The 26,633-nt window shown below is 42.3% G+C and overlaps 1 protein-coding gene across 5 annotated transcripts in view; it reads left to right on the forward strand.

Moving 5' to 3' along the window:
• LOC107270091 overlaps window positions 1-26,633 on the forward strand; it is a 79,005-nt gene that overhangs the window by 40,058 nt on the left and 12,314 nt on the right. For all 5 annotated transcript variants that reach the window (XM_025087494.1, XM_015744769.2, XM_015744771.2 and 2 more), the window contains 4 exons: window positions 14,824-15,261; window positions 23,367-23,491; window positions 23,591-23,798; window positions 25,138-25,252. In XM_025087494.1, coding sequence (XP_024943262.1) covers window positions 15,132-15,261; window positions 23,367-23,491; window positions 23,591-23,798; window positions 25,138-25,252 — 578 coding nt within the window. In that variant the 5' untranslated portion in view covers window positions 14,824-15,131. The remainder of the gene's footprint in view (window positions 1-14,823; window positions 15,262-23,366; window positions 23,492-23,590; window positions 23,799-25,137; window positions 25,253-26,633) is intronic.

The following is a 26,633-nucleotide window of genomic DNA, read 5'->3' on the forward strand; positions in this document are numbered from 1 at the left end:
TCTTAAACCACGTGTCCCAACATCGATTGTCGTCTTGAGCGCCTGCGAATGTCAGCCAAAACAATGTACAACGAACCACCCTTATTTTATAGAAATTTCTCCCTACCAACGTTAAGAATTTTTAAATAACACCCGATAAAAGAATACCTGCTGATGGACGGAAGGATTGCTGGTTTCATAGCAGAAAAAAAAATTGTCGGCGAATTAAATTTCGACGAAGACACAAAGAACCGTGGAAAACGAAAAGAAAGATTAAGGAGACGCGAAGGTGAGAACGAAGCTGGCCGAATGGGGTAGGGAGGAAGGGGTGTATTCATGTACGATAAGCGGATGTGAATTTTTCAAAGGACGTTCACCTCTGGCACCAGGAGCTTAGGAATTCCCGTATGGGGGTTATGCTTAAGATGGTGAAGATGACAGAGCGACAGTGGGTTGTTGTAAAAGGAGGGTCGGTGCTCGTGCGAGGGCCGAAGGAAGGGGTTGAAGAAGTACCGTTACCATGGAAACGGCATGACCCTGTCCCATAGCTACGAGCTAGGAGCTAGACGTGTCTAAAGATAGTAATCGGACTGATGGGGTTCTTGAAATAGATTGCTGTCTCCCTTGTACACTCTTTCTCTCTCTCTCTCTCTCTCTCTCTCTCTCTCTCTCTCTCTCTCTCTAGCTACGATTATCACAAAATGCACGTGCATTTCTGCCGTCCTTAACGGCATTCGTGCAAACGAATACACCCTTAAGCCAATTATTGTGTATATAAAAAGTATTATTGTTTCTAGAAAAGACCCCTAGTTACCAATAATACTTGTTATCATTGTACAGGAATAAGATGATCTTTCGACTTGAAAATGATTTTACTCGATTCGTTTGGCAGCTCTTGTTATCAGATTGTCATTTTCAAGCATCCCTTAGCAATCTACGAGGGCGCCATCGTGGATTGTGTTAACAGCTGGAAGTTAATTCGGTGCGGCAGGTTAACCTCACATTGGACCACCCCTTGATAACCTTTTAGAGATCGCAGTGCCATCTGGGGTGCAGTTACTTGTTCAAATTATTTACATTTGATGGTCAGTACAGTGGAGGGGTCTTAATAATAAAGTACCATTTATTAACGGAAGTCAGACGGAAGTTAGAGGTACCATATTTCGAGAAGAAAATTTCGTGTTTATACCTAGGAAATGACGTCTAGGCAAATACGTCACCAGAAATGCGTCAAACTTGTTGCGTCACTTAAACGCGAGTTAATTGAAAGGTTCATGAAAGTATTATGGTAAATATCTTCTAAATCCTTTCTTCGTCTTAATAGACACTCTTCTTCTTCTTCTTTCTTTTTCATTTCTCAAGTTTCGGCAACAATGGCGCCATTTCACGAAGAGCCTACACAAAAGCTCTCCACCACTTTCGTGAGGATTTATCGATCGACCTATATTTACGTGCCGCGTTAACAATGCCCTAATGCAGCCCGGGACTAGCAAGTTTTTACGAAGGGCTTGAAAAAAAATGCTTGAATACCTCCTGCCAACGCATTTGTAAATGACGATTCGTTAGTCTCCCCCGTGCAAGGAGTCTGCGACCCTCAGAAAAATGAAGCTTCTCGAACGTCTCGCGGCAGCGATCGCTTTGAATCTTTGACTATGTTTATTTCCTCGCGCCACCAGAGTGCGCCACTGTCGTAGTAGCTCGGCAGCAAAGAGTCCCTGGGCTACTATAAGACTCGTAACGCAATTGTACGACGCTTAATTCGACGAATTAAACTTTGACCCCGGTCAATAAATCATGGGGCGCGGAGGCACATGGGGCACGGTTGCCTGACTAAACTGTGGCAGGAAATCTCTTCAATCTGCCCTCATGCGCCTCGTTAACGAGTGTTTACTTTCTTCCGTTTCAGCCTGGAGGATCTTTCGGTAATGGTCTTTTACAGGCTGATCTTTACATGGTCTTCGAATTCTCGAGGTACGGTAGAACAAGGCGCAGATGTAAAAAAAAGAGTATAAAAAAATCAACGAGAAACCCATCAGGGTAAGAAGGGGACTTCCGGGCCTTTCGTTGCTTTCGTACGGCTCGACTAGGAACTTGGTTAATTTCCTGGAGGAGAGAGATTTATCTTTTTCCATTGAACCTGAGAGAATCCAGTATCCGTCGACTGTTAAAGACGCTATTTGGGCTTTTAGCGTACCTAGATGAACCTGGATACCCTTAGTCCAGGTTAACTGAGTAGCTGGCTAAAGTCAGGTCAGAATGGTCTCGCAGTTTAATATCAATACTCCCACAAATAACTAACGCCCTCGTAGCTCATTCATTATAAAGATGACGTGCACCTTGATTTTAAATGGTTACCGTGGGGTCTTTCTGATTGTTCACGATTGCCCAGTGGACGTCGTCTGTGGGACGTGATGCTGTCTTCGGGAAAGTGATTTGTCTCAATCTCTCATGAAATCTCAGCTACGTAATGGCTGTCGCGGTTCCACTGGTTTCAATGAAGGAACGCGTATGCCGGGATAGGAAACGTGCATTAATGTCTTCGTCAATCTCTCTCTCTCTCTCCATCTATCCGCCCATCCATCTCTCTCTCGCTGTCTGTCTGCTAGTCTTCTGGTTCCAGCCGGAGATCACCGGACGAACGTATATATATATGCATACAGATATACGTACACGTAACGTCCAGCAACGTCTAGTAGGACGTATGTACACAGAAGGATGAGCAGAAGGAAATGGTATTACGTGTAGAAAGTAGAGGCTGGAGATTGGAAGAAGCGACGGGGAAGGAGAGAGAGTGCGCTAGAGCAAACGACACGGTGCATGTGGTGGGTGGGTAACGACGTGTTTGTAAGTAAAACGAGAAGAAGATGATGCGTGGGCGATGTCTGCTGGCAGTCTCATTCTCATCCTTGGAAATTTAAATAGAGAATGGCGGAAATATCTCGTCTTGGAGTATCGGATTTGGAATTATTGTTTTTTTTTACTTTTTGACTTTTCATTATTAGCGACGGCCAATCGACGTTACGGTAGGACGTAAAATTTATTGTGGACGTTTTAAAAGAATTTTTTTTTTTTTTTTAAAGAAAAATCGTCCGAACGGACTTTTTGGTCTTTTTCATTCTACCCGTGAATTTTGCAGTTTTCATCTCGTCGAATTTCACACGAGATTTCAGATGCATCTGGGTAGCGCATGTATATATATGATTATTGAAATTCAGATTCTAGCAAAACGTCGATTTCTTTTTTTCTTACCTTTTTTTTCTCCGTTCTTTGCTTTTGCCTTATTTACGCGAACTGCTGTGAAATATTTATCGTGACGTGATTGTTTGGGATAATTGGGAAGAATGGGTCATTTTGTAAGTACAGAGAATCTGCTTACGTTCATTTCGACAACGCATAATCCAATTGGATCTCACAGCTGGCGGATCTTCCAGATGGAAATTCGTAGAAGCGGGTGGGAAGTTGGCGCGAGGGACGTCGACTTGGACTTGACTATATTACGCTAGTTGAATTTACCGAGTATGAAATTTTAGTTATGAAATTTAAGTTTCAAGTCTCGAGCCAATAATCGATAATCAGTATTAGCAATATTAAAATATTCCATAAAAGTTTTTGAAGTTTAACAGAGTTCTTAGAGATTATACAAATTTTGCCAACGTTTAATCGACACTAGTTTCAACTCCGACCGCAGCGCCACCACCTCCGCTCGTGATCCAATCGTGTACTAACGAAGCGCCAGCCAGAATCTAGACATAATTTCTAATTGTTTACCTGAGATTGATAACCGCTTACCTACTCATACTCTGTTCCTACTAACACCGTATTACAACTAATTACAATAAAATGTTCAATGTCTAAAATGACCCGAGTCAATCTCCTAAAAAATTGTCTCACGTGCCATTTTCAAATTCCCCAAAAAGCATACACGGTGGCTATCATCGTAATACAAAGCTGTCAAAAGATATCCAGTGTCATTGGCAAGCGTTATCCTTGACTTCCGAAAGTGACAAATAACCGAAAAAGACACCCCGAAGACAGGGGTTGGCGATGAAGTTGGAATTAAAACAAAACGAAGAATAAAATATTAAAAGTCCAGCCATAGAAATTAGGTCTAGGATTGCGGCCCTCCGAGTAGGAAGCGCCTAGTCAATAATCCCATTGTCTTCTTTCTGATTCAATAACCACTCCGGAGGCTGCATGGGGCTGATCGCGTCGTGGGAGCACTGGACCTTTCTCTTCCTAGTTTTCTTCTCCCTTTATAACATTGCACGTAGCCTGTATTCAAAGCATCGACAGTCCTGTCGATATGCGTCCTTATCACGAGAACTATAAACTAAAGACATAATGTAATAACGTTTTCTCAAGCAGATCGTCTCTCGCGATATTGAGAAATCGATGACTCGTTCATTTTACCATTCAATTATTTCACGCTAAGCTTCCGCATGTCATTCCGCCATTCAATGATCACTCGCGTCATTGCTTCATTATTCTTGGTAGTCATGAGAAAATTAATAATAACAATAATCACGCAAAGGGTATACCGAACTATGGGCTCCTTAGCACAGTCATCTCTGTAATCTTCTATTCGGTCCACTTGGGCATTATAATTTATCTCTTTCTTTTCATCCACCAAATTCGCACGTGTTCCGTCTCTGACAAGACAGACGCGAACCAAAGTGAAATAATACATAGAGAAGACGAGTAAAGACTGAAGGATCCATCTGTGGATTGTTTCTCAAGTACGAATACCCTCTTCCTATGACATTACCTGGTAATTGCAAAATTGCTCGGATCAGTCGGACCAGTAGGAGTCAGTTTGGACCACCGGGAGGATAATTTTAAAGTGAGGAGATGGATGAGAAAAAAGTGTAAGACGCTACTGTTAAAAGTCATTGGAAACATTGGTAGGGACCAAAGTGTCCAGGAGCAGCAAGACTTTTAATTCGTCTAGTAATATAATTTATAGCTAGTGACAATATCTAGGGCATTTTTATCGTATGAACCTCCTTGCTCTTCGGTACCAGGTCAGACGCACTGCCACGTGAGCGTAATTCTGTACCTGGACTATGACGTGTCACCTGGCCCGCCGTTTCTGGGTTCCCTGGTCGGTTGGTTGGATCACGAAACAATATAAAGAAAGGGACCGTAATTTGGTTGGGTCATGATCGTTCAGCTTGCGGACCACGTATTATCGATCGGTCCAACTGAACCGGAACGGGTCGCCGCTGTGCTTAAACGTCGTTAAAAGTCCTCGTTGGGAATTCGGGACGGTTAAACTATCTGTAAACTGGCAGTTGACCTTGCGCTTGGTGAAAGAGGGAAAGTCGGAAGCTAATTTTGTGAAAGAGGGAAAATGAGTAGTACGCGCGGTGACGTCACAGGGGACGTAAACGGACAGGGATACAAGACGGGGAGGGCTGACCCATGGAGGTTGCGAAGATGCTCGAAAGAGGATAAGAGAATTTGGGGATGTTGGAGTTGAGGACTCGTAGTCGTTATCCCTCGATTTTCCATTTCATTGACCTTTTCGCTTGTACGAGTTAAGGGAAAGTGAAGAGGAAGAGAAGCCGTTTCCTCCGCTGCTAGATATTTACATGATGAAACCGCCCAGTGGATATTTCAGGGGATTCTTATTTTTTAAAGGAATTTCACTTTTCTTTTCTCTTCTTCATTTAGACACAGCAGGGACGATTCGTGCGATTTTTTTAATCTACAAAAACAACGCGTGCTCGAATCTTGGAATCCGCTTGGGTAATCCCGATGGGGAAGGGGTGTCAAAGGGGATGAAAGTGGGGGATGAAGTTTGCCCAATTTCTAAGCGCTGATTGGTACTGTCGAGGACCAACTTTGATTTACATTACAATATACAATGATTGGCTGTTGCGAGAATGTCAGCCTAATGACGGAAAGCATTGATACGGTCATCTGGACCAAATCTGTGAAAGAGCGTGCTTGCTTATACTATAAAGAGTATATTGCGTAGAGAGAGAGAGAGAGAGAGAGAGAGAGAGAGAGAGAGAGATACAAGTCTCCATAAGGAAACGTCCTACTACCCGTTTACTCCTGGGATACAGGGATGCTGGGGAGGCAGTCGTGATTAAAGACTTAATTCACCCTTAATAAAGGGATGCTGCCCTTTCACTGATAACCCCCCCCTCCTAATAATTATATATCACATACACAGTCTATTTATAGAAATAAACATATACACATTACGAGAGTCAGCTGACGGGATGACACGTGGATGCTGGAAGATTTTGTGTAATAAAGAAAAAAGACTTAATTTTTATCGTAATTAAAATTTGATTTGCATCAAAATTATAATGCGGGTCTGATAATTAGCGTTTGATAGACTCACTGACCCATGGGGAATATCCGATCAGTCGGATTCGTCGTTGTAACTCCCTGTAGAAAGAGTCCGAGATTGGCTGGTCTGGTATTTGTCCGGTATTTGGAGTTAGGGTCAAAGTTCGAATTAGCAAGAAAAGTTGGAAGCAGCTCTGGTATTAATGCGGGGCCCAGGGCGTGCGACCTTTCCACTCTGCCTTTGGAATTCTTCCTGATGCGTGGTGCTTCCCTCTAATTAACACATTGCGCACAATCCTGACGCGTCCCTTGGAATTCCCGAAGGTGAGGCGATCCCCTCACGAATGCGGAATTCCCGGGAACAGTGTTAGGGGATCTCACTTGCCATTCCACCGTGACCTCCTCACGTTGGACTCCCTTGGGACACTGTGCTTTCCTCCTGTGTTCGCGATAGCACAGGGTAGCTACCCTCCAAATGCAGGGGGTCGGTGGTCACCCCAACTTTAACCACAATTACGGGAATAACTTTCGAGGAGGAACCTACTTCCTAATAACGTCACTAGAGTCCTCGACGGCGCTGCTGTAGCTGTTGCCTTCGTTACCCGTTATCAGAGGCAGATCTTGTGGCTACTTTGTGCAACTCTCTGCTGAATAGGTGCTTCCATCCCTTTCCTACTTTCTCTGCCTTCGTGCATCTCGAATTCTCTTTGTTCCGGGAGAGTATCCCACTGGAATCGAAATAATTGGAAGACGGCTCTGTGCTTGTTTTATGTCTTTTTTTTTTTAGTTTACCAACAGAATATTTATTTTTGAACAGTGAAATAGGTCGTTAAAAAAATGAAAAGCCTCCTCGAATGAGACTGTAAAAAAGATTTTTGTCATTTTTTTTGTTTTTCCAAAACTCAATCTTAACTAGGACAATGAGAATTTTCGGTTTGGGATTTATGATAAAATTGGAATTTTTTCAGTAACGGTGGCGAGAATGGTAGATTGGGATTTTGGTATTAAAGGGTAAAAATATAAATCGTCTGACAATTAGTCGAAACAGGGTTGATTCGGATTGCGATTTACCTATCGTAGTTCCTCGAAGCGAAGCGCGAGTTAGCGAGTAGATTGAACTGGGCTGCTAGTAGGTTTGTCGGGGGTGAAAAGTCTCGTGGTTCCGAGTGCGCTTTAATCGCAGATATATGGCTGAAGTTAATTAAGGGAACCTACGTAGGATCTTACTTGAAGGCTGCTGCCTTCGTTCGGGCCGACGTTCCCTCTCGTTTCGTCCCTCAGCTGATCCGAGTTGCCAAGCGACCCGTAGGAGCGTCAGGAAACCACTGATTGACGTTATTGCCTTTTCATTTGATTTCAGCACGAGATGCTGCCGAACGTTATGATAAAACGAAACAATATTTTCTTAGGTTTCATTCGAAAAATGTTGTTTCAACCATTTTGCCCCTGTCGATCCTACCGCTAACCGTATCGATTCCACGTGAACTTACGGCTGTTTCGATAATCCTATATATACAGCTCCCATTCGACTTGGCTTAGTTTTCCAACATGCCTTCGTAACACCACAGCATAGAATATCCTGTGATAAAGCAATGGACGAAGCAGAATCGATATACGACTTTGTTTCGGAAAGATTGAAAGCAAATAAATCGTTTCCACTAATTTCACTTTTTCAAGGGAAAAAAAAGAAACTTGGGGATTCTTAACGAGATAATTGTAACGAAGTATTATATTGTTGGATGAAGCTGAAAATTAATGAAAAAATAACGAAGGCATATACTAAAATATTTATTTAGGTAAACACGAGTTCAAAGTGCGGGAGGTATACACATGTATGGATTAATGTTAGAACATGAGTGTCAACTCAATATCCCAGATCGTTTATGTGACGTTTATGGGGACGCCATTAAAATACTCCTGCTTGATCACAGTGTCCTATGGTACCAGAGTGGGGAGAAAAAGTATTAAATCGCCTCATAAAGGCTGATTCACATTAACCACGATCTTCCCAATGTCCATCAATTCTGCCATTAACTATTCTCCTTCGTATAAATCAGAGAGCCAATTTAGCCTTTTTTTTGGAAGGAAATTAGAAAAATTTGTGCGGATACACGTGTTTAGGTATGAAAAATAAATTTTTTTGTATGGAAATTTAACAATTTTTCAGATTCCATGCAAAATACGTGATTCGTATGATTAAACGTCTCGTGATTCCTTACGGAGGGAATTACATTATTAGAATGCCTATTAGTAGGTAATTGCCGCACTTTGGGTTTGCGCGGTCAGTCGGCCGGTCAATTACAGGCACTTAGGTGGTTGGCTGTACCCGAGTAACGTAACCCCGACTGACTGTCCGCGGGATGCTGCGGAAGATTATCCTTAGGGAATTGAAGTAACGTGAAGGGTGCCAGATTCGAGTACCGAAGGATTACAGATGGGGACTGGCGAGTCAAGGGAGAATATAGAAATGAAAGAAATAATTTTTGTCACATTATAAATCAGACCCAGATCCAATAAAAATTTCCGAGGCGACGCGTCGCGACGCTTGAATAAAACATGGGAGGACGCAATACACGTTGGAAAGCCAAGAAACAGATCAGCGATCCCTCAGTGGCTCCGAAGCGAATCTGTGGAAACTGAAGATTTAAGCCTCTCCTATTACCCGTGCAAAGTGAACCAGGATTCGCAATATACGGCGACGCCAATGGCAAGCAAGGGCGCCACTCACCGAGAATCCTCTGCGTTTTGGATTTTCGCTCGTGAGCTTTCCGAATATTTTAAACAGCTTATAACGACCCCGACGGAGACTGAAATTCGCTTCTCACCTTTGATCAGTATCAGCCTCCCGGAGATAACTTTATGAGAAATCCCGAAGAAGTTCCTGGGAGATGCTGCGATAGCGTGCCTACTCAAATCTTGTACTGTGAATGGCTGCTACGGAGAAATCAGTAGGGAGTCACAAGTCATTAGAGGAACACGAGGTCATTGGGTCTTTTGATAATTTTGTGAATTTGCATTGGTACGAATTTTTTTCAAATTCATCAATTTTTTTTTAATTCAGGTAAAACACTACTTATTATTTATTCGTTATCTACGCTTTCCTCGCGTGTGATTTTTTTCGGGAGATGCTTACCGAATATCTCCGTAGCACAGATTGCTTCTTATCCTGGCTGCACGGAGGAACCAAATAATTGATTAGCAAAGGGCAGCTTTTGATTCTTTTACGAGAGTGACGTACAGAGCCATCTGGGAGACCAGCTCGGAAACAGCGTAGGGTAGATTCAATCCCTTGAGGAAGCTGTACTCGTCTCGCTTTTTTTCTCTTTAATTCAAGTTGACAAAATTGAGAACGTCGAACCAGAAACACAGAAACAAAAAAACAATGAATTTCTTTCCAACTCATCGATCTCTACCTAAAGCGATGCCATCCTCGTTTCTCATTGTATAAATACGTTTTTCATAGACATAAATTGAAAAATCGATTATCGTAATGGAATGATAACAGCCTGCAACAATATTTGACAAAAGTGTCAGCAGGTCACGAATAGGCGTTAAATAATATTATTAACCCTTTTTTCTTAATATTCTAACAATTTCCCATCCAGCATTAATCACGAGTATCTACGTTATCCAAGGTATTAGTACCGAAGTCATAAATTCAATTAAGCGCAATTGGTTATTTCCACGGAGCAACGACTCTGCCATAATTAATAACAATGTCAGGGCAAAGAGGGCTGCAGGCGGAATAATTTATTATCCGAGGTTTACATTAGGTCCCAGTGTAACGTACGGGTCGACAGAGTCATTTAGCAAGCCAACAATGCGCCAGCATAGCCCTGCGAATTATAATAATTCTCATCAGGGTGTTTATAATTGCGCGTCCATAGGATATATCAATTATGACTGTTTATGCGTAAACAGATAAACGAGTAAAATGTATAAAACGACTGTATTCCTTCAATTACGCATAACGAGTATCCAATTTATTTTTTAACTTCAGTGAAAGAAAAAGAGAAAAGATTTTATTTCGGAGAATTCTCAGAATCGAGGACAAAACAAAGAAACAGAATATCAACGAGACATTTGATAATAAGCTCGTTAAGTTTCCAGTTTCACGTAAGTCAAAGCTACACGAAATTATATTTCCTTCGGTTGTTTTGACTGCGGAGCACGTGCTTTGGCGTTTACAGCTTCTTGCCGTAGCTACGAAAGCCTCTTATCTCCCAGCGATGCTGTGTTTGATGATGAATTTTTTGCTCCTATCCTCCGGGATTAATTTCCCGTGGTCCTACCCAACGACGCATAATTATACGAACGACCCGAAAGTCTCTTTGGATTCTCAAGGTATTCACGACGTGGCTGTTAACGAGTTCGTACTTTTTCCCTCGTCACTTATTTTATATCCCAAAACGAAATCTAGACTAAGGTCGATCGGCGGATGACTGGAGGCTAAAGTTAAAGGATCTTGGTCTGTCCGTCTTTGGGTCCTTATCTGTCGTCCATTTGATTACCTTTCTTTCTACTCGCTTTGGGTACGTAAGAAGCATAGGACGAACCCTTTGACTTGAGAGAAATCTGTCCGGGCGAAGCTTACGTTGATACTGCAAGGGTAGATCGAACGAGAATTTCATATGGATTAATTATATTGTAATTAAGGTCAACTGCTCTTTGGTCCGAAACTGCTTCGTCGGCCTTTGGAAATCTCCTTTCGAATTTCGTGCCTTATCCGAGGGTCTCTCCGAATCGTCTTAATCGTATCTCTATAGCGATTCTTATCGGTATTACGCAATGCTAGAATTTTCCTTAAAATCGTTATTTATTATGAGAGCATTTTTTCCTCGTATCGATACATATATCTTTATTGGAAAATCAATAATTCCTGATGGGTTGTAAAAAAAAAAAAAAAAAAAAAAAACGAAGACCCAAATTGCACTCGTCGTGTTCGTGTCGCCGGCGACAACCCGCATGCAACGCTTTGACGTCGATAGACGCGCGTGTCAATGCGACTTCTGGACGCGTATTCAGCCAACGACATTAGGCACTTGACAGTCCCCACTGTAACGTATTTGACTAAAGTCATTTTCCTGAGTGAAATTTTGGAAAAAATTTCAATTAAATTTCATACCTGAAATTACTCGAAAACAATTTTTTTACGTTCAATTAACATCTGTGAACATATTCGTGGTTCGCTTGAAACGTATAAATTCGGGTCTCTAAAAAATAAGTTTAGATTCATCAGCTGCTCGGATGAGATCTGAAACCGTTGCAGGAGCAACAGCCGTGGCACAAGTTAGCAGTGAGAGCAGGAAGTGTCCCTTTTGTCACGGCGTGGGCGCTGAGGTCGTCTTGGTAACTTCCTTCGTTCTTTACTCGAGGAGGTCGCGCGGCGGAAGTGCTCAGCGCCATCAAGCGGATGTCACAATTAATGTTGACCGATGCTCGTTAGCACGTTTCCTTTTTCCCTGAGTCATAATCAAAAATGGCCGCTCTCGCATACGTCATTGTTTCAGTAAAACCGCTCGAAGAGATTCGAGATACTGAAAGCTCGTGCTAGGATGCTGCGAGAAGGTGAAATTAAATTTTTTTTCAAATTGCCCCGCTTGGATACGACAGTTTAAAGGAACTTCCAACTTTTTTCTTTATTTTTAAACCTGATCCCGCAGTCGATACGATAATTCGATGTACGAGTCTTTATTTGATTTTACGTCATTTGGAGTGAGGCTGGAACGACGGATGGGGATGAATTCGCGAGTGACGTGTCTACACGGTAAATGGATAGGGGTGTTGGCTTGGCATCGAGGGATAAAGAATGGTCGCCGTGTAAATAGTCAGCTATTATGGAATAGATTAGGGTAGCTCCCCCACCACCTATCTCCCTATCTTCTACTGGGATGACTACGTCATGGGGATGTTAACCAGACAGGGAAAACTGGGCCGAACATTGAGGCTGTATTGCTTTTTTTTTATTTTTTTATTTTTTTCACGTTCATTGCTGTTTCTCATTATACCCTTTTATCCTGTCCCGCAACTGTTTCGATTTCTGTTTCGAAATATCGCTGGCTCATTGATCTTTGAATTATAGAATAAATTGATTGGATCGGACACTAATTTTTTTTTTTATATATACATACGAATGCCGTAGAAATTATGACGTCATTCGATGGCCTTGGATTTAAAAAAAAATTTCCTAATATTCAAATTCACTTTATTAACCTCATCTTTGTTCAGTAATCATAATTAAAATTTATATATCACGTTTGATTGTATGTCATGCGATATTTCATCTGGCAGATTTTCGGAAAAATCAAGATTTTCATGAAAATAAATTTTCAATCGACAACCCTTGTTCTATCTATAAATACTCTTAACGCCCGAGTGATATTTATTTTCTGGTCCAACTTCATTTTAGTCAGCCTCCAGTTTTCTTCATGTTATGTCAAATCCGGTCATATCCCCTTTTCTTTTTCCCCTTTCTGGCTTTTTCCCCCTTCTGGACCAGCCTACCCCTCGCCCCTCTCTCGGTACACCCCGTGCACTCATTCAATTGCTTATGCCACGTCACGCGTCTTGCCAAGTTATCGAATAAACGTAATCAGCGACCAACTCGATTACTTGTACAGTAATCCTTTTCGCAGTTAGGCTGCTGACGTTGATAGATGACAAAGAAATTGCACTAAGCTTGAATAACTAGGCTGACTAAAATTTGGACGTTTGACATTCCCGCTGGTTGATTATGGAAATTAAAGACAATAACTTGGTCGTGATTTGTTTTTGCGAAGAATAATAAATTTTATTGCACTTGTTTATGTATCGTTTATATATAGGTATGTATAGACGATATGTATATACGATAACGTATCTGTTGGTAAAGCAGTGAGGAAGATGTGTGCAGTATGTACGTACAGGTGCTGAACGAACAGAATCACGAGGGGATGAAATGAGCTCAGGGGATCCTTTTTTCATTTAATCACCCCCCTTACGTATAATCCCCGAAAAGCTCTGACCAGTAATTAATTTTTCATTTTTCATCAAGTTCCGATGAATTTCATCAGATTACCGCTGTCTGTCTCCGTAAGACAGGGGTAAAAACTTACCCAATTTAAGTGTCATCCTACAGGTTGAAGCTTCCCTTAGTCCTTTAATTGCCAGTCGATACATCCACCTATCTCTTTTTCGCCTCTCGTTCGCACCACACTTAGATCCTTGTACTAAAGTTTTCTATCGATTCAAGAATCTGTAAGTATTCGGAAGCTTAGGTTACCGATTTTCCCGTCTGGAATGGCGCTGCGGTAAGTGCCCCTTATAGTACCGAGAACGGCCGCCAGATAGCGCTGGTATCGATTCTCCTTTACGACGCTGGTTTTTATTGGTCAATAAAAGGACTTTGGTCCTTCAAGTTGCTCGAGTTGAATCAGCAAAGTCCTGGTGCAACTTCCATTATCCGTTTTCGATAAAGGAGCCTCTTATTACACTATCGCTACTATCGGAATACTGGTAGCGCCATAAACTTCTTCGTCTCGCCGGTCCTTGGACATCTTGACCGCGATAACGGTACTTGAGTCCCTTTGTCACTTGCATCAGGAAACTTTGTTATCATTAACTCGAAACGATATTATATTATTTTACTTGTACTTTGTCGCTCTGCACTTTTATTTCTGTCTTTGAGAACACTTATAAGTGAGCGCCATGAAAGTTTATTTCACGTTGGCTCCTCTTGGCCTTTGCCTCATTTTCCACGTAATTCTCGGCTCTGTATGCCGTATGGTTTACTATGGCAACGTATTCCTTACTTGGTACTGCTATCGCGTCTTGAAATCTTGGAATATCCTTTTCGAATATGGCGCAGTAACACGAGCGCTATTTCATTTTTCTATCAAGAGTCTTAAAGGGGTATGGAAAATGACTTCCTTCAAGCTCGATTGAACTACAGTGAAAGGAATGTCGGTAGTTCGGGTATTTTAAAAATAGCCAGTGCCGACGGAAACGAGGAAATTCGGTATCGGACGCGAATAAATTTAATTTAGGTTCCGAAAAGGAAATTATTTAAAAAGCATAGCAATGATAATTTTTTTATTTATTTTTTGAAAATTTTTATATAGTTAAGACAGACGCGTAATTCTACATGCTGTAGAACGGCAGACGCGAGAGACAGCTAAAAGCGTCCTTAATGAGAGATTTATGGCTTTAGCGAAGAAGAACAGCGAACATGAAAACGAATGATATGGTGAATCTAAAGGGTGACGGGTAGCGTGCAAAGTTGATCGGCTTAAGGGATCTCTGTGTATTGTACACGTGACTAATTAATCATCGAACCTTTCAGACTTTGAAAAATTATGCAGGAGTATCAACGCGGACCTTTTTATCTCGAGTATTTATTACCTTTAAATCGAGTCCTCAATCAGCCTCTAACTATTCCGAAGGACCGTAATCAGTCTCAAAAGCTCATATCTTCCTGACGCAACCCCTCCAAGTGCATAATTTTGGAAACTAAAAAAAAAATGGAATTCCTATAAATAAAGATTTTTCATTATCAAATTTCAGAATGGACCATGATAAGACAAGGAGCATCGTAGAGTCATCGTCACCGTCTTCGTCGTCGTTGCGGACGTCGTCGTCGTCCGTCAGCCGTGCATTGAGAACGCGACAGGCAGAAGAGGAATTGGAAAATTGTAAAAAGTCCCGGAGGATCGTCGGTGCGCGGGGTGGGAGGGTGGCGATGCGATGAGCCCGGCGAACGACGGGCAGGCCGTCACCCGACACCCCCAATTACGAATCGGCATCGCGCTGCGTCCCGACGCGAGGCGTCCATCAAAACTGAGCTGTTCGCCAGTCACAAGTCTCCGCAGGCCATGGACCTCGATAGGAGAAACGGCACTGGCAATAGCGACATCAACTGCACGAACATTTACTTCGTTGTTGGCGACAGAATTGAAATCGCCAGCTTCTGTCCGGACCAAGTGACTAATAAGGAACTTAAAGGTGGGTATTCATTAATTTATTAAAATCAATCGATAAATATCAAGCATCTTTTTTTTTATTTCATTTATCCAATCCTTACTTAAAATCCATGCACGGGCTACGTGCACCTATTGATTTTTCGACCTATGAAAAGTCTCCAAGTATTGTCGCTTGTGGCGGGAAATTTGAAAATTTCTCAAACTCATCTTCTTCCTAGTATCCATAAGCCTGACATCGGGCTTGCGGTTTAAAAGTGGCGAACGGAGTTCCAACGTGGTAAATACTAGCTGGTTGTTAGAACCGATTAGGTCCCGCTACTAATTTCGATGGCGAAGCAATTTCGTTAGAAGTTCTCTTGGAGATGGGAGAGTCTATAACCACTACCGAAATTATGTTTACCATCGCTTCACCTTCAAACGCGGCCTATCAGTAGGGTTGGTCTGGTATCGTCTGTCTCTCTCTCTCTCCCTCTCTCTCGCTCCTCTAGTCTGTCTCTAGTCTCATCTCCCGATCCTGCTCCCCAAACTTTCATCCGATCACATCTCAACTTCAGACTCGAAATTTCTCATTAAGTTACTTGATTACATTTTTCTTTTTTTTTTTTTTTTTTTAAAAAACGACCCTGTCTTATTTCTACGGCAAAATAATATTTTGCTAAAATTTTTCTGAATTAGGTAAATTGAATTTTCATACACCTAATATTTATCAATTATAAATTATTATCGATCTAATTTTCTGTGACAGAAACAACGCACTGTTTCAGTTTCCTAAATTGACAGCCACGGAGATCGATCAATCGTGATCGATCTTCCGCCGCAGATATCAATTAATCTGTTTCCTACCGCCCCCACCTCTTCCCCATCCTCAAAACCACCCACGTGACAGACAATTCGCAGGAAATTACGAAACCAACGCTGAGTTCCGGTAAGCTTCGGGGCTTCCTCGAGAATTAAACCCCCCGTAATTTTCTCGAGTATGTCCTTCTTCTCCAGTTAGGTAAAAAGCTTTTTAGCGAGGCTTTTCTTGGCAAGTTACTTTTATTTTTTCTTAGACTTCGAAAACAGCCGACGAACGTGCTCCGTTGCTAGGGCAAAGATAATTCACAAGATGCAGAATAGAAGGCGATCAAATAATGTATTGTAAGGAATGAAGAACAAAAAAATTTTCTAAACCCCACGAAAGCCTTTTCTTTACGAGCTTACAATTTATTTCACTTTGACTCAGAATAAACTCTCTTACCATTGTTGTACCAAGCAAACAAAAGCTTCGCTTTGATCGTGAGTGAAGTACCTTTTGGCTCCATGTTGAAAAAACTACCCTTTACTTTAATCTTTTACACTGTACTCTCTCTCTCTCTCTCTCTCTCTCTCTCTCTCTCTCTCTCTCTCCCCCCCCCCTCTCTCATCTTACGTGCAGATTGTACATGCACGTTGAAAAATTGGCCACAGCCTCCCTCAGGGTCGTGTTCAAATACAAATTATTCATATTGGCCAAGCATCCTTGAATTCTCCACCTCGAGTACTCTTCTGCCCAACTAGAAACTCCGAGTATCCACTTCGGTGCCTCAGAGGTAGTTGCTAAATTTTCATCGTTTACAGGGTAAAGTTAAATAGGCTAAAATGCACGTGATATTGTTCATCTTGGCTCTCGAGTAACGTAGTACGCGCCATAGGGGAACCAAGGACAATAGTTATTACGGCTGAGTCTGTTGTATCAATTTTTAATGGTAGTAACGGGAGCGTGGGAGTAAAAATAAAAGGAGATTAATTAAGATAGCTCCCATAAAAAGCAACGAGTTACGGTTTACCAGGACCGCGAATAGAATTCCAGGTAGAATTTACGGTGCAACTTTACGCTTTCTATTCGAGTATCCGCACGTGAGTCAGTCGTTGCGTCTAGACGTCATTTGCAAACGGCCGCGTTTGTTAAACCAACCGCCTAGGTATATAACAGTACGAAGGATACTTACGTACGTAGATATACGTATGCACGTATCGATTTGACGTGCAAACAACGGCTTCCCATAAATTCCGAGAGCATTCCGGAGTGTCCTCCCCTCGGCCTCCCTCAACGCGAACATTTACTTTTTACGCGAAAAACCAACGTACAAAGAGATCGTCATAAGAAATTCGATTTTTATTCGTCAAAACTCTTCGCGATACTTCCAAGGCTCCGAGAGACCCTTATTAATACGAGCTGTTGATTGGACAGGGGAAGATTAGCGGCTACTCAAAGCAATTAGTGACGCAAGATCCAGATTCTCAGTTGCCAATTAATAAAACAATTAAGCGAGGCGTCGGAGCGTCTCAAAGTCAATTTCAGTGAATGGGAAAGAGACAGACAGAGGGGGTTTGGGAGACGCAGCAAGAGAGAGACGGCGCAACTTCCATAGCTTCGACTTTCTCCCTTTATATTTTTTTCTTTTCTCTCACTCGATTCTCTTACGACGACAGCGCCGACTCATCCAGAGCAATAAGTATTGGGGAAACATTGAAACGCAGCTAGGTGCCCGATTGCTTGACTGTTTTTATTTGTTTACTCGATCCTATCGCCGTGAGATGTTTATCAGGAGCGTCTCCGTCGGTGCGACGGAGTAACTTCCGAAGGTGTCAGGGCCGGGATCCCGTGGGTTCCGTAGGTTCCGTAGGTGAGTCTGAGTGGTCAGAATGAAATGGGGTGAAGAAGTGCCGGGACGCCCCGGGGTGTTGTTGAGTGACGCTCGTTTAATTAGACGCCTGGAAGAAAAGCCTTCGAGTCAGCACGTGCGTGCACCCCTGGATGCAGGCGTCGACGTCATCCTGGCCTTCCAGCTGTTACTCTCCCAGTCCTCTCTGTCACTCTTCTTCGCCTTGGAAGCTCACGGTCGAAAGTCACGCGTAAAGCGAGAACGGTGGGGAATGAATGTCTGTTGGGAAAAAAAATTTTTTTTTAAATAAAACTAAAATTTTTCAAAAAAGCTTACTAACCCTTTCAGTGGATTTTGGTGATGGTGATTTTTTTTTTATATTGGTCCCTCGTACGCTTCCAGCGGACAAGGTTCTGAACTCCAAGTGTTCAAAAAGACCGGGGCCCCCTCCCTCCGGTATCTCCCGTTCCAATGATATTGGCCTCAACAAAATAATGAATAAATTGAGCAGGCCACAATAAAAAATATAATCGTGGACCGTACATCCATGATTCACGTTTCATTATCCTATTAGAGCCAATGGAGATGGCAGGAGAAGATAGCCCTGGGCTCTTCCCTTCCCTCCTACGGCCCTGATCCAGGACCGATCCAGCGCCGATCTACCTCCCGATCCATCTGCTTGTTTTGCTTGCTCAGCCAGATTGACCTTTGCCCCCTGTCACTACTCCGGCACTCACTGCCCAGTATCATCCGTGGCACCAAGAGTCGCTCTCCGTCCACGGAGCAAGAAGCCTGTCGCGTGTTAAGTAGTCGTGGCTCGTCGCGAGCGGTCGGAGACACCATTATTATACGGCCCTGCCGCACTACGGGGACTTGGCATTAATCGAGCAGTAATTGCCGCGCGTGCCCTCGGCCTGGTAGACTCTAACCGTAGACAACCCGATGCCACTCTACCTTAATTACCGTAATTTCATTCGATTCGTTTCGTACTCCTCTGGTTCCGTTTTCATATCGCGGCGAGATCGTGCGCGCGTTTCAAGAGCCTCGTAAATACGGACGGTGCTTAAGACGCTCACCGACGACTCTGGAACCACTCCTAGTCGTAGAATCAATTAGAGCAGTTGACTCGGTAAATGCTGCATGACTTCTTCAACGGACGTTTGCTCACATTTTCTTAACCAGTTACGATTTCCAACCCTCCTCGGTCGGCCTCGTCTCGTGCACATTTTTCTGCCCGCACTTTTGACTTTTACAACCCTCGACTGACGTACGTACGGATATAGGCAAATCGTTCCTTGCTGATCCTGCCGCAGTTTTACGTCCTGGATTTACATCCTTTTATTCTCTGGCTATACGAGTACGAATTTTTTTTTATAGAAAGTCGTGGTACGACTGCTTCCTCGGATTTGAAATATAATGTCGCCGTCGGTGAGTAGGTCATTCCCTTTTTTATGAACAGCAATTCCATTACGTATACTTTTTTTTTTTTCTATTAAAATCATACCGTGCCCTGCCGGTATTGTTTTGGGTATTTTCACGTAGAATCTTATTACAACAAAAATTTTTTTCGTTTCCTCCTTTTTTTTATCCATCCTTCGGGACGTGGTGACGATATGTGGAATCGTATTTTTTAAAATTTCCCTCTGGTCTTTTTTTTTTTTTTTTCACGAAAGTCAAAGAAACGCTTGCAGATCGGTCAACGTCCTATGGGAATATATTGTAACAAGCACTATAGGTCTACGCTGTTGCGCTTACGAGGTGTTTGACAGAATAATTCGAATTCCGTGGCACGTGTCTGTCTGCTTCTACGACGGATGAAAATCGTGCATATAAATGCGCCTTTATCGACGGTGGCCAAGTGCGTGCTGCGTTTCAGAGATAGCTAAGCAATTTTCGTTAAACTCGTATATAATAAGTCTTGTATGGAAATTTGGCGAGGACTGCGCGTGCGCTGAATCTTGTATGTCGAATGGTTGAATGAATAAAGGATATAGACGCTGCTCTTTTCGCTTGCAGCTCAGCTGATGCTGTTCTCTCTCTCTCTCTCTCACAGTCTTATCGTAAACGTTCCTTTCTCCGGATATTACACCGAGTCGACTACCCACGCGCATCATTCGCCATTATGAATTTCCTTGAACTTAACCTCACGTGTGTGAGGATCGTGCAACCGTTTACTTCCTTGCACAAATTTATCCTGTTCGTTGCGCCGACTGGCAGCTTCGAGTAAAAAGAATGCACGGTGCGGATACCTGTAGACTTTGCATAAGGATTTACGTATTTTTCACGCGAAAAATATATTCCAAGGAAAAAAAGAGAAAAACGAATTATCGAGCAGGGGCAAATTTTTGAAATCGTGTTACGGATTCTATAATTTTGATAAACGTTAATTTTATCTTTCTGTTATCTCTTGACAAATTTTATTCCAGGCACTGCTATGCTTTTGCAAAATTAGCCCGACCCCCTCGCGTACGTCGTGTAATCAGACGCCATGAATGAGACTCTTCAAGTCTTTTTGTATTCCAAACTTAACGGCAACGTAGCAGCATCGTCCCCTCTTTTCAGGGTTTTCCCAATTAATTAAATTCATAGTTAGGTTAGGTTAGGTGAAAACCTTTGAAAAATCGTTTCCTCCGAGAAATTTGATATTTTCGTCTCGACTAAGACGAAATCATTATACCAAATAAAGGGGGTATTCACGGCCCTGCTAATGGTATATATATCTTACTCGAAGAAAAATTTCAAATTTACTTTGCTTTTTTATTCCTAATTCTTTTTTTTTATAAAATCGACAAAAATCGGTCCTATCGGATCCTGAAAGTATTGGCTCACTTATATATTTTTGTATAAAGTCTGAAATTCCACAGATGTACCTAGTCGGTAAAACAGTTTTTCGTTGAACGACTTAAACGAAATTATTTGAAGAACCGTACTGAAGCTACGTGTATGACCATATACGAATGAGGTACTGGCAGACTCCGGAGATTGGCTGACTGGCAGACTGGCGGCTCAGGCCGGTTGCCGCGTAAACAAGCATTTTTACCAGGATTCTCCTTTTTTCGTGTTTGGCTAGTACCTACTCGCTATTACGCCGCTCGTAACTCTCGGACGCCTCGGACAGCCAAGTCGGGTTGTAACTTGGGGTTACTAACGCATAACAGACAACATATAGGTATACATACAATATACCTACATGGTAACTCGCGCGAGATCTACTCGCTCTCCTCTCCTCAGCTCTCTTATACTCGGTGATCCATCATCAAAGATGAGTCTCTTCCCCTCTCTTCCCCATCTCGATCACCCATCAGTATCCTTCCATTAGACTCAGAGCCAAGTGCGGTTATTACTGAAATTAATGAGACGAGACACCGGATATTCGAGTGGCGGCCATGTTTTTTTTTATTCGGATCTATAAAGCACAGCAGTGGAAGCAGCTTCTTTCTAATTGGTCTTCGATACAAATTTTCAAAAAACGACGAATTTCCGAATCGAGGTGTAAATTCGGCATTTTTCGTAAACCATAAAACCTGGACAGCAAAAATTTTAACGAAATTTTATTTTTGCTCTAAATTTTGTATGCAGACTTTCGCCGGAGTTTTCCCTTTTTTTTTTTTTGCAAATTGCATAAGGCACTCTTTCTTGTTTCATGCAGATGTACTAAAAAATACTTTCTATTACTATATATCGTTAGTGCGCTTTGTTAACTTCGCCTGGTTACCATTAAGCGGGCTTGTGTAATTGTAATTTAATTAATACATACTCCTATTCACAAGACCGTACGCCTGCATCTACCCGTAATTACGTAATACGTATGCATTTGCGTTTGCGCAATGTATTGTATTGTATATATATATATATATAACGTAACGGGGCTTTTTTGAACGACACCCAGCTATATAGTGCGCAGAGTATATATGTATATAGGGTAGCGCCGAAAATGCGACATTAATTAATAAAGTTGCCGCGTCACGGTTAATTACCTACGGCGTCCTTAATTATAATTAATTCGCCTAATTTTATTTATGACCCTGATACGCCATCCTCGTATCCTCAGGGTTATTCAATTTTCACGAATTCATCCCGGCGATGCTTATCTTCCGCCTCGTCGTCCTTCGTATCCCATCTACATGCGTATCGCCGCGTCTCGAAAACGATAAACCCCAATTTACGTCCCCACGTGTATTTTCATGTGTCGAAAATAGAATGTCATTTCCATGCTCCGTCTGCCCTATTCAATTTGCCTGGATTTTATGCAAAGCTCTTTCGCGTCCCCTTTCTTAGCGAGACTGTACTTTGTTATATTATTATTATCGGGAATATATATCCACGTACGGTCGCACTCGCAATTCGCGAATTCTCACCGAAAAGCAAATTTAGAAGTTTTTATCGTTCGTCTGCGACCCTATTTTTCTACTACTAGTGATTTGTCATTCTACGCTTGTGCGACATTCGGATAAACGGTGGGCGCATGGGAGTCGTATGAATTTCGTTGAAGACTCGCCATAAATCTTCCGTTCGTCGAGTACAACGTTTGATATGGTATTAAAAAAAATTTTACTACCAAATTCGAATTTATCTTGTGAAACGAATTATTCTCATGGACTATAATACCTTCTAGCGTCGTATCAGCATCGAACGAGATTTTAATATTTTCCTGTACATTTTTTATGACTTCCTTTCAAGAGTCAACGATTCGATGACTCTTGTGAAATCGATTCGGTGTCGAGAGTTTCGTAAAGGTTGGTTCACACGAAATTCATATATATTAATTTCCGACTGAAATTCTTCTTGGCGAGTTATTATCAAAAGAAGCGTCCTCGTTGAACGAGTCCGTTATTTCCGGGTGAAAAGTAACGAACTTGCTGAGAAAGGAGAGGCGTTCGCTTTGAATGAAATTTTTTTATTTTATTTTTTTTATAATAATTAAATGATTCCTTAAAGGTGGAGAAAAGGGAAAAATTCGGGAGCAAGAGAGAGATAAAAATTTGTAAATGATCCCTTGATATAAAGAGTGTCACTTTTAATAAACCATTTTTCATCGTCATTCCCAGACGCTCGTTTTCACTAACCGGAAGTCAGCGCCACCGGTGACCACTCTTTAAACTGGCCTTCGCGTCCGATCGATTATTTGCTAAATGCCTCTCGGCCAACTGGTCCTCCATCTTCACCCCTTGGAAGAGTCTGCGAGCCACCTCTCCGACTCCACTCAAGAATCCATCCCTCTTCTTTGGTCTCTATCTATCATCTTTCCGCCTGACTCGAGGGTTGGACTGTTTTTTTTTTCTTCGTACCGGAAATGACCAATCGATCCTCCAGGTCTCCCCGTGAGCTTGCACCGAGTCTCAGGTCTCTTTTGCTACACTACCATCCCTCTTCCACTCTCTCCTATCCCTTTGCTCCCTTGAGATTGAAGTTGAAAAGTCTGGACCTCGACGAGGCTCAGGATCCACTGATTACAGGATCGCAGCATCCCTCTTGAATCTTATTATCTTTTATTTGGCAGAACTCTTCAGAAGCGCAGCAGAGGCTGGTCCTCTGGATATCCTGAAGCTTCACGACGGAGACAAACTTCTTAACATTTCGCCGTATCTACCGGCGAACACACCAGACACGGCCTACGTACTCCAGGTAAGTCCTGGCCGTTACCGATAACGCATTAACGTTCCTAAAGTTGAGTAAATCGATCGAGATAAAAAGAAAGAGATAAAAATATCCTTACGTCAACAGGTTGTTGGAGTACATCCCGCAACTTCCGGTATGATCGAGGCTGACCTGTTACGCGCTCTGGAGAGGCGAGTCGCCGTTCTAGAGAGAGACCTGCGAGATCATCAGGAAGCTGCATCCACAGCACCGTCTTTGGCTCTTCGTGAACTCAAGAGACAAGTGAACGACTTCAAGAACAAACTCGAGACAACCGAACACCTCAGTTGGCTAGGTAATTGGTCCTGCCACTTGTCGTTTAATGAAAATGAAAATTAACGAACGAAAGGATTATTTAGGAAAATAACATTTAAGGAATCGTAGGTTTTTTTTTTCAAGAACAGCGCTGTACCACGAATATTATATATAACAAATATTCTATTTAAGTAAACCCGGTACAGAGCTAAAGCAGTTTCAAATCCTCGCATTCGCAGAGCTTCCTTCTGTACTTTGTATTTTCTTTATCGAATCGTCAAAGTCGCCTCACTCCCGAGCAACCGAAAGAATCTGAAACGCAAGGCCGACCTTAAGGCTCCTTTCTAAGCTCCGATGCATTTTACAAATATCTACAAAGTGGCACAGTGTCGACTTTCCTTGAAAACTTTCAATCGAATCTTTAAGCTCAAGAAATATACAGTTCGACATCGAGACGCCAGACGCCCTTCTTGTATTTGCACGCCAATCGAGTCAGAGCGGCGTCGCGACGCGGCATGCGTCTCGACGTGCAATTTAACATAAACATATTTGCCTCTGGCGATTTTTCGTCGCTTTACAAAGGTACCACGTGGATTTGACATTTTCGCACTTCTTCTCTCTCTCCCACGCGCATCTTTGGTTAAGTGTTTCCAAGGTAACAGGAACGTTAAAGGGGCATTAAGAAAGGAGAGAACGTTAAGGATGAAGGTTCAGGGAAGGCCCGTAGCGGCGCTGCGATCGGATCCCGTACGAATCCCAACTCGCTTGAATTAAACCAAAAGTGGACAAACAGTGAGGCTCCCGTGAGCCTCTGCGATTTTTTTGGACCATCCCTTGAGGTCGATTCGACGGGAATGACGGATATACGAGAGGATAAACAGCACCGAGCGGAATCCGTTTGCGGCCGAATAAATATTTGTCCGAGCAAAAACCGTCGCGCTATTCCTATCTTCGAGTTCAACCTAACCTAACCTAGCCAAACGTTACGCGACGGAGGACGAGCACTGAGACCACGAGGGTGGCTGAGGTAGGGTTGGGTTGGAAAGCGTCTCAAATCCTGATGAAACGAACACATTTGTATTTTTTTCTTTTCTTATATTTTTCCTGATGGCGTATAGGGGGAAGCACTGTGAATTGAGCTTTTTCAAGTACTGACGTTTCACGTTCAAAAGTACCCTGGATTCGAGGATTTCTGCTGTAGCGAAAGAGGGTTGATTCTGAAAGACGTCAGACGTCAGTATCGTCTGTAATCTTGCGTGTTGCGAAACGACTATGGGGCGTCGCGACGTTTCTGATTTTACGAGCGACCCGTTTACGAGAATCGTCGCTTTTTTTTCATATAAATTTATATATTTTTTTCCTTCTTTTTTTTTTTGTAGGATTCTACAAACAACTTCCGGCACCCATCTCCTCCGAGGCTTGTCGGAGGCTGCAGTATCGGCGAAAAAGCGACAGCGTGAAGCGCAAAGTGCGCGAGAAGTTTCTCAGCATCTGGTGAGTTTCTGGGAAACGAAAGATTTTCGTATTGGCTATCATTAATATTTCTTTGGGATTGCGGCATATGTGCACTTGTGTTATCTCTATTGGATATACTATTTTTTTTATCTAATTCACCAAAGGCACTGTACTGCCTGAAATACTTTCTATGCGAAGCGTATGTTTCATATCTCATATAGTATTCTTCGTGACGTCATGGACCATCTTGAAATTACAAATATTTTCAATTAAATTTGTCAATGCGCATAAAAAAAAGGAATTATCACGGAAATCCTACGAGATAATCAACGTCCAGAAATTCGTAAGGATCGAAATAGACGCGTGGTGAAATTCAGCGTGGAAATTCCAGGGATGGGCTATTTCCAGTGACATTGACGTTGGTCAGGTTCGAGACGTCGGCGTCCTCGGGTCTGTCGACGTCGGATGCTACGCAGTGCCTATTTTTAATAGGCACTTTTAGCTTCGTTAAACGTCCCAATGACGTCTTTTTCCTTTTTCGATTCCTGAGAGGCTCAACGTCAAACGAGTGAATTTGCATGGAAGTCATAAACCAATTTTTCGTTTCAAAACCGAGTAAGTAAATATATTCTGGTTAAAAAATTGAGGAGTTCCTTCGGTAAAGTCCAATTTATTTTTTTACCTTGTTTACATTTTTATTGGTTTCTCCGTCTCTTTTTTTTTTATTTTTTTAAGCCCATAGACGAAGGTTTCCTCGATGAATTATTCAAAATTCCCATGTTAAACGTCACTCAAAATTTCGTAACAAGACGGTTACTCGCAAATTCGCGATTTACACTGATTTTCATATTATCTCGGACTTTTGTTATCTGCGCGAAAGCGTCGAACAAACAATATTCGAACAATATTCGTCCGTAGAATATTCGAATCCAAAGTATTTGACAATAAGAGTCACAGCTTCATGAATCAGCGAATATTTTAGACCTAAAGGTACGGAGAATTTCGAGAATCCAAAAAACTATATCGACCGTGAAAAAGATATTCAAAAGGTAAAGTCGAAAGTCGAGTGATAAATGTGACTTAAAATTTTATTAGAAAAAAAAAAAACCTAAAATAAAACTCAAAGCTGCAAGACGTAAGGAACGCACTATAGAACTTCCATGTACGCTCGGACTCGACTCTTTTTAAGCGATCCAAGTATATTAATGCAGAAGGCTTTGGGTCCCACTGAATATTTCATGCTACGTTAAAACAATATTCCTGCCTTCCGCGGCGCGCGTTACGCCTAAATGCAAATGGTGCGCAATCGCGCGCGTGCATACCGATCCTCGAAGCTTCTACCAAGAAGATACTGCACTGCCCTGGGGAATAGATGGCTCGGTAGACGTCATTTTCACCTCAATCGTCTCGAGCATCTCGA

This window comes from Cephus cinctus, unplaced genomic scaffold (genome assembly GCF_000341935.2).
Source record: "Cephus cinctus unplaced genomic scaffold, Ccin1 Ccin1_scaffold0696, whole genome shotgun sequence".
Taxonomy (NCBI): Eukaryota; Metazoa; Arthropoda; class Insecta; order Hymenoptera; family Cephidae; genus Cephus; species Cephus cinctus.